We start from the raw sequence: 9829 nt of genomic DNA, 5'->3' as shown, positions 1-9829 counted from the left end.
TATTGGGACCTTAGATAAATAAGTCTTAATTGACTTGAATGCTTGTTTGATGCTCATTTGTCCATTCGAACTGCGAATCACTCTTTAGTTTCACTAAAGGTGCGAACACTCGAGTTCAATCAGAAAGATTCGAAATGAACCTTCTAAGATAATTTATTTTACCCAAGAACGATTGCACTTCTTTTTTCGATTTAGGTGAAGACAATGTTAAAATTGCATCAGCCTTACTCCTATCGATTGCAATCCCTTTTTTGTGAACAATGAATCCTAAAAAATTTCAAGCCGACACACCAAAAGCACATTTTAAAGGATTCAATTTTAACCCTTTCTTTCTCATGGTGACAAATGCTTTCCTCAAGTGATCAATATGCTGATTCACCGAAATTGATTTAACCATAACATCATTGATATACACTTCCATAAATCTCCCAATATACTCATGGAATATAGCATTCATTGCTTGCTGGTAAGTTGCACCGGCATTTTTCAAACCAAAAGGTATAACCACCTATTCATAAGTGCCTAACACCCCAGGACAATGAAAAGCAGTTTTGGATACATCATCTTCTGCATTGAAGATTTGGTTATATCCTGAATAACCGTCCATAAAACTTAAAATTTTGTTTTTCGCTGCAGAATCAATCAACATGTCTGCGAATTTTGGACACTTAAAATTCAAGCATGCTGAGACACTTTCAATTCTAGACAATGAAAGGGTAAAGTTACGCTTAAACTTAGCAAAGCTTATGGCGCCTTACATTTCTTCACCTTGAACTTAAGTACTTATCATGGTTTTCTTTATTTTCAGACTTATGCATTTTATCTTTAATTCAGCAAACAATAATATTGCTTCAAATACTTTTCATTAATCGAGTTAATTATATTTTCCGGTTCGATATCCTTGATTTGATATGCATTTCCAGAATATAATCCTATCACTTGGAAAGGACCTTCCCAAGTATGGGACCATTTGTCAAAAACTTTCGATTTCTTTTTCATTGACAAAATAACTTTCAAGAATCGAATTGAACCAGTTGATTTGAATGGATTAATTAAGAATTAATTATTAAACCAGTCAAATTTAGAATAAAAATTGACCAATAATAAATTGGTTAAAGAATAAATAAAATAATCAAACAATCAATTAATTAATTGAACTAATCTGTCTTTTAGTAATTAATCAGTTTAAAATAATAAAATATAAAAAAATTAATTTTTAAAAAATTATATAATTTATAGATAAATATATTATTTTACGAGGTCGTTTTTTACTTATAAGCTACACTATTCATGCAATTTCACTTATTGATTTCATTAAAGGGGCATTTATTTTATATATATATATATATAAAGTTGAGATGTATGTATGTTATTTTATAAGTCATCATTAAAAACATGTTAATTAAAAAAAATAAAGCGATGGATGGATTAATTATTGAAGAACATATTTAATTTATTACTAGTCATCAAGACTACACAATAATTTCTGATTGATTTGATTACTACTTTAAAATTTTCAGACAATTTCTGCGAGTTAGGTTAGGTGATAATTTAATTTATAAATGTTGACGTGAGAGAAAAGCTAATAATCAAATTTGTGATTTTAAAAAAATAAAAAAATTCATAAACAAATAAAAAATTATAAATCCAAATTTGATCCTCAAATTTTTTATTTTTAAATTTGATCTTTTAATTTTTTTATTATTTTTTTATAATTTTATAATACACCTCTTATCTCTATGATACAATAAAACACCCATTTTTTAATATTAAAAATAAAAATACGATATACTACTTATTGTTTCAAGAATTGAATTGAACTTATTGATTTAAATGGATTAATTAAGAATTAGTTATTAAATCAGTCAAATTTAGAACAAAAATTAAAAACTGACCAATAATAAATTGGTTAAAAAATAAAAAAAAAAATCAAACAATCAATTAATTAATCGAATTAATCTATTTTTTAGTAATTAACTAATTTAAAATAATAAAATATTAAAAAATTATTTTTAAAAAATTATATAATTTATAGATAAATAAATTATTTTATATATCAAGTTCAACTCTAATTAAAATTTGATTAAACTTTTAAATTTCTAACTTTACTGCAGTTCAATTTTCAAAAATTTAGTACTACCTTGTCTTATTTGTACCTAGTTTTACATGTAAAAGTTTATCTTCTTTTTATTTAGTTCTTTTCTTTCACCCCCACATGATAAAGCTTTGAAAAACTGCCCTTTTCTAGGGCTGCACACGTATCGAATCGGATACGATATCCGCATTTTTTCAGGCGAGATCCGATCCGTATACTTGCAGATCGGATCGGATCGGATATGAGTATATCCGCATAATTAAAAATAAACTATTTTAAGATTCTATTTGGCCATTTTTACAAAAAAATATCCATAATATTCATTTTTCACCTGTTTAAGCCTATTTATTCCTAAAATATTATCAATAAAAGTTCTCTTGAATAACAAAAAAAAAATAATAACACAAAATTTAAGTTTAATTATTCTAAGTTGAAGTACAACATAAAAAATTAAAAACAAGATATCATAAAATTCATAAAGCAACACACTATTATTCATATCACATTAGGGTTTACTTTCTTAAACTATGCTATTTATATGAGATGTGCGGATATGCGGATTTACGGACCGGATCTGCGGATATTACTGCTAAATTCGCAATTCGATCCTACCATAATGTGGATCGGATCTGATCCGATCCGATAACTCTATGGATCGGATAATATCCACAAAATTCAGATCAGATGCAGATAATTACTGCGAATACGTGAATATTATCCAATCTATATGCAGTCCTTTCCTTTTTCCTAGTTAGAATTTCGAGGAAAGAAAATTCGAGGAAAGATTCTATTTATTATACTGAGTACTGTTTGGTAAGCAATAAATATCAACTAAGAGTCAATTAACAATTTATTAAACTAATTTTAATTTGTGTTCTTTTTAATCACAAACTCACTCTTCATATTATTGCAATCAATTAAAATTCATAACCAACCAAGTGTTCGAATTTTATTACGTCGGGTTGGCAAAAACATCTCTCATTTTATTGTTCCACGTTTTTTTTTTTTTGTTCCACGTTTAATTTAAATTAAATCACAACCAAATCTTGTCTACTTTTTATTTGAAAAAGAAGCCCTAAGCCCAAAAGGGAAGCGTATGGATTGCGTTTCAGTACATGTATTATCATGACAAAAAAAAAGGTACATGTATTAGGATCATAAATAGATAAAAAAGTACTAGTTAGCTGATTTGGTTTATATCAATCTTGATTACAAAGTTTTTCTCATAAAGTCTACTATATCTAGGTACGTTTTTCTTCGGTGGCTAATTCTTATATTGCACCACGTGAAATACGGCTAATTTGTTTTTATATGATTTACACATATGAGTTATGCTGGGTTATAAAATTTTTTGGAGTGATATACTGTTATGATGGTGTTACTTTTTTGGAATCAAGGGAGAAAGAAATTGGGCTAGATTAAAATCGGACTCACTAATTTTTGGGTTTAGAAATTCTTTTTAATGCGAGTGCACATTAATCGGATTCACCAATTTTGGATCCGTAAAAAAATTGAAATTTGAAACGCAGTCCGACTGTCCAATTTACTTGTTCATGTATGCATAAACCAAAATTGTATAGAACTCCTTGCTTCTTCTTCACCATGAGTTTTAAATATGAGCTCATCATGTTCTTTCTCTCCTCTTATTCTTCTTTTTTATTTTTTCAGAAAAATAATAGTGAGATTGAGAGTGTTTAATATCATTATAGATGATAGAATTATCTTAAAAATTTATTGTTATGGACAGATTTTATTATAAACATATGAGAGAGTTTAATTTGTATGTGAAAATTCATTAGATGTTATTCCGTTTACATTGTCATTTGAGAAATTAAACGGTGTAATTTGTGAGAAGATAAATTCTCAAATATCTAGGAGAGTATCGTGTATTCTCAAATATCCTCGGTACCAATGCTTGTAAATTTTCAAAGGATAATGTAAAAGCACCAAGTCATCAGCAAGAACGTGACTATATCGATTGGTCCACTGCATCATCCAAAAAAAATGGGTGTCGGCCCAATTTTAATTCTTAGCTCCAGTTAGTACTTCGCCGTGTGATGCACCTAGATCCCGCTCTTGATTAGGAATGCCTTGGATCAAACCAAATTGGCTCCTGAATCTATCGGATGCATGCCACTCGACGCATTCGAAAGATATAAGCGGCGCCGTGACACTCCAAATAACCGAATGATGACGGATGTCTAAAGGAATCACGTCTGGCTCAATGCGTTTAATGCCATAAGCCTGCCAAACAAATTGGACACATCAATATTATTAGATGATTACACAACAATTAATTCATTGACCAAATTAAACCAGGTACTAGTTTTTTATAACATACATGTCCTTCTTGCAAATCATCCAACAACCTCCCTTTAATACACAAACAAATAATATCAGTAAGCATAGTTTTCACGATCCCAGTTACGCCACTTGCCGTCAAACAATTTTTTAGTTAACTTATTTTGTAAAAAATAAAATACAATTTCTAGTACTTCTTTCAATGCATACATTAATTCATTTTACTTGTTTGCAATCAGAAACATTTGAAAATTGCCGAAAATCGACACAAAAAATAGTAAACGAATCCAAGCTTAAATAAGCAAATTTAAATCTCTCATTTTATTGTTCCAAATTTAAATTAAATCACAAGCAAATCTTCAGAACGTGTATTATGATCATAAATAGATAAATAAATACTAGTTAGCTGAATTGGTTTATATCAATCTTGATCACAAAGCTTTTTTAAATGTCGCTATTGACGGCTACGTCTTAATATCTTAATTCTTATATTGCACCATGTGAAAAACGGTCTTAGATTTTCTCCGCGTTTGACTGGTTCTATGTGGAGTAAAAAAGTAAATTGCTGCTAGTAAATTACTTTTTTTAACATCAATTTAAATATTATCTGTGTTATTTAAATTTGAAAAAAAAAAAACCATTTATGTAGGTAAGAATAGAGTGAGTTCTCCATCCATTCAATATTATCACCACCACAAGATCAAAACTCTTTTCATATTACAAAAACAATATGTATTTACTCCAGCATTGTTGTTTGGCGTAGTTAGTTTTCTTGCAACACATGACTGGTGAGACTAAGCAGTAACATTTTGAAGGCCCGAACTAATTTTTGAAAGGAATCATTGAATTGAGTTTTTGAGAAAAGTTTTCTCAACCAACATGAAGTAATCTAGTAAATGATCACATCTTTTAGAAAATATATAGGTTTTTTTTAGATATTGGCCATTAAATCCCAGAATACCCAACCGAACCCCAATCCAATCTAACTTTCCTAATTCATTCCATCTATTTTGAACTTTGAAGCACAAAGATCTTTTTATCCTTTTTTCGTTTTGTGCTCCAATTTACCGCAACATGTATTCTCTTCCATTTAGGCAATTAATGTGTTCAAGCCGTTGCAACGCGGTTGCTCTCTCCAGAACCTATATTGATATGTAATTGTAAATGAGACTTTTGATTGGGTCTCTTCTGCTGTCTGCGCTCCGAATGAAGCTTCGACGCCAAGGATGCACAAACATGGAAGCTTCTGCTTCCTCTCCTCTAAATTTGCAATTTCGATGATGGTGTATTTTCCAACTCTCTTTTCTCTTATAAGTTGTAACCGACCTGTATTTTATACATCCTCAAAATAAAGTTTGTTATATCATTTTGATTGCGTGTCTTGTCTCAATACAAATTGATGCTGCCACTGAAATTCCACTCCCACCGTTTCTTCATCTCCAATTTCTTTAACCAAGGTTGTAGAAGTCTTGTGCTTTCTCATGTCAAATTTGCTCCTGTTGGTTCTTTAAACCTCTGATCATGGTATTGATTTTGATTTATGTTTGCTCTGATATTGTTCTGCATGTAGGTTACTCTCGTTCTCAGTTGTTGAATTTTTTGAATTATTATGTTGCTAACTTTTTGATTGATTTTTCTTTTTTAAGAGTTGTTGTCAACTTTGAACTTCCATGTTGATAATACCCCGCATCTAAAAAATATATGGGTTTAAATATGTGATTCTTCCTGACAGACATATGGGGGTCACTGGAGGCCCCGGTCCCCAGCTTTTTTTTAAAGAAAATTAATAATGATAAGTTATTAAGTATAATTTAATTTTTTAAAAAATTTATTTAGTATTTAGTCTAGTATAAATAAAAATCCAATCCAATCTAAATATTAATGATTTCTAATATCTAAAAAGTAAGTAATAATATTAAAAAAATATGAAAAAGATATTATTACTAATATTTTTTAATTAAATAAAAATTTTCAAGTCCCATAAAATGAATTTTTTTCTTATAACCGTTCTTTTTTATTCATTTGGTATTAATTCTCACCATTTCAATTGTTACAATTGAGAGATCTTTTTCAACTATAAATATTGTGAAAAATAACTCAGAAACAAAATGAAAGATGAATTTCTTGCTAATTGTCTTTTAATTATATTGAAAAGAAAATTGCTAAAAAATTTGACACAAATTCTATTATTGATAAATTTTATGATACGAAGAATCGATTACTTCGTTAGTAAAAAGTACACACATATTTTTTGTACTTTAAAATATATTTTCTATCGGTATATTTTTTGTAATACATCTTACATTATATAATTTTTTGCATAATTTTTTAATATTATATATATTATTGGCCCATAATAATATTTCTAGATCTGTGCCTATGCCTGTTCATGGAGTTTAACAAACTTGAAAACTTCATATCATTTACATTTTACAGTATTGCTTAAAATTACTTGAAACAATATTGACTGATCTGATTCAATAGTCAATACAAACCACAGTAAACAGTATTTATTCCTTCATAGAATATAAGCACGGAGTTTGTAAAATTATATTTACCAATTGAACATGGATTAACCATATTGACATTTATTACCTCATGAGATATCATGGCTGAGAAATTTAAAAGTTGACAATGTTCTTTTCTCTAAAGCTTTCAACAGTCTCTTTGAGGGTTACTTCCAATGGTGTGAATTCGATTCCCAAACTCTCTGCCTTTTCTTTGGAAACCTGATATGTTGGCACAAATGGCTTATCGTCTTCGCACCTGATAACATTGTTCAAAGTTATAAAATGTTATCAGAAAAATCAAAAGAACAAAAACAGGCTTAAACTATTTAAACTAGAATATGAAAATAGACAGGATTATGTATAAAGATTTGACTGAATTGAATGGATGGAAAACAAACCAGGAATGAAAGAACAGTTCATAGATTTAGAATACACAATATTCTTGCAATATAAAAGTGGATTCTACTAACTTTATTCAACCACGCAGTCATGCAAGAAGTAAATTCATTTAAGCCAAATTGAGAAAAAAAATGATCTATTGAAACACATTGATGAGGGAAAAATTAGTGAAGACAAAGGATGCTATTGATGAGACTGATATATATTTACGGTGCTTATATTGGATAACTGAATACTATTATCCTTTACTATTCTTAAGCCTTATACCAAAAAGATTGAAAATTAAAAGTATGCATTTTTATTAAATGATTTTAGAAAGAAACATGTCGCTCTTGCATTTATTCATGGGTACTCATCTTCAGCACTTTTCCTCTTGATTTCCGCTTTGGCACATACATTAGACTAAGCAAATCAATTTCAATCCTCTTGTTTTCAGCTTGAATCAAGTTTTCAAACTAGACATTAAAATTTCAAAAGAAAGTTTAGTAAATAATTAAACTTACTTATCCTTAATCTGTAATGTTGGGTAAAGATCATGCAAAATCCTAGCATGTTCAGAGTAGTGCACCACTCTCTCAACAATAAGATATCTTCCACTAGCTGTAGGAATCTCATATGCCTGAATATGGGCGATCGCGACATCTTTCACGTTCACCCATCCAAAAACTCTATTTGGAAATGGTGCACCTGCATCAGCATCAACCCAAGTTAAACAGTGCTTCTATTCTTGGATCAAGGCAAAATAATGATCAAAATCAAACTGATATTTTGATTCATTATCCAAAGATATTATTACATCAATTGACTACAATGTTCTTTGGATTTTAACTTTGATACATCATAAATTCATTAGAATATAAGTTACCATTTATTATGCTTAGGATTGGCTCAACGCTTTCATTAACTTCTGGTTGTAACAGAGGTCCTGCTACCATTGATGGTAAAATAGAAACCATGTCAATGCCGTTCTTGTTTGCAAATTTCCAGGCTGCATCCTCTGCTAAAGTCTTTGAAAGTGAATACCATCTCTGACAATTCAAATAGGAAATGGCAAGAAAATCAGATAAATTGCTAACATATTATACAAGGCAAAAAGTTCTAATTGTAGTTCATTTCTGAATGAGTTCTAGTAAGCATAGCACGAAACCTCTAGTTTTGTACAGTTATCAGCATCTGAAAACCATGTCTCATCGACCACTACATCGGGAGTTAAAGGCCTATCTGTAAATAGAACCGCAGAAATAGAAGATGTCAATACTACTCGTTTCACCGATGGTGATTTTGCACAGGATTGAAGGACATTCAAGGTTCCTTTCACTGCTGGATCAATTAATTCAGCCTGAAGCAAAGAAACAAAAGAAAAGTGAATAATAGGCAACTGAGCTTGTTTCAAAAGGACAGGGCAATGGAAATTAGATAGAACTCCTCTCAAGGACATTATGCATAACACCTTTTCATTTGTAAAGATAAAAAAAAAAAAAAAAACTAACCTCTCTTGAGGTTTTAAGTTATATACTTAGTATCCATGTATTTAATAAAATTTGGCATTGACAAATGAAGGAGTGTCATATCTAATATCATCTAAGCTTAACAGAGAGGTCTGTGTAATTTAACCTTTCTTCTTTTGTAGGTAAGACAAATAAATAATAAGCACCTTAGAATATATCAACTCGGACATGTAATTCTCATAAGTTGTATTAGATTCCATAGAAATAGAAATAGATATATTTTGCTTTCAATTTTTCAGAAATTACAAATATATATAATCGTATATTGTCATGCCAGCAAAAGCAACTAATTTTTAAATTAGCTGCTTAAAAATTATCCAAACATTAATTTGATTAGATTACTATATAAAGCTTCATGTCCGTACATCAAAATTAAACAATAAAATTTCTGTCTCTACAAATATTTGCCTATCTAAAAAGAGTTTGTCTCTATATTTATATACAGCAAAGACAGTAGCGGCAAAAAGGGGATTATCAACAAGAGATGAACGAATTGAATTATGGAAAGAAGCAACCTGCGGGTCATTGACAACCCGAAGCGTAACAGGCGAAGCAGTATGAAAGACACCATCGCAACCGTCAATGGCAGAGTCAAAGGAGCCATCTTCTAGAAGGTCCGCCTTAAAGATCTGCAACCTCTCCTTTGCGCCGTGGAGTTTGAGCAAGTGATCAAGCTTCTTTGGATTACCTGAGACGTTCGGTTAAAATTGAGATTAAGGAGTGATTATTAATAAGTGAGAGTGAATTAGTAACTAATAAGGCTGACTTGGATCACGAAGGGTGGCCCTAACAGTGTAGCCACGTTGAAGGAGGAGGTTGACTATCCATGACGCTATGTAACCAGAAGCGCCGGTAACGCACACCACTTTCCCATTTCCATTTCCAGTTCCAATTCCAGCGATGCTGTTGCTCATTTTCTCAGTCTCTTCCTTTGTTGTTCAGCTCTTTCCGGATTTTGCTGCTGTCTTCTTTTCTTGTCCCCTTCTAATTTTGGTGAGATTTCAGATTTCACTAAT

The 9829-nt window shown here is 30.4% G+C and overlaps 1 protein-coding gene across 1 annotated transcript; it reads right to left on the bottom strand.

Moving 5' to 3' along the window:
* Positions 1-6791: 6791 nt before the first annotated feature.
* On the bottom strand, positions 6792-9829 carry LOC112737202 (phenylacetaldehyde reductase). Its single transcript, XM_025786982.3, has 6 exons — positions 9580-9829; positions 9329-9501; positions 8453-8644; positions 8171-8333; positions 7809-7992; positions 6792-7162 (listed from the first exon to the last, which is right to left on the bottom strand). The coding sequence occupies exons 1-6, from the start codon at positions 9725-9727 to the stop codon at positions 7018-7020; spliced, it is 1005 nt and encodes a 334-aa protein (XP_025642767.1). The 5' UTR covers positions 9728-9829; the 3' UTR covers positions 6792-7017.

Source organism: Arachis hypogaea, chromosome 13 (assembly GCF_003086295.3).
Source record: "Arachis hypogaea cultivar Tifrunner chromosome 13, arahy.Tifrunner.gnm2.J5K5, whole genome shotgun sequence".
Taxonomy (NCBI): Eukaryota; Viridiplantae; Streptophyta; class Magnoliopsida; order Fabales; family Fabaceae; genus Arachis; species Arachis hypogaea.
Note: the sequence above shows the minus strand (reverse complement) of the source record. Positions and strands in the feature narration are given on the sequence as shown.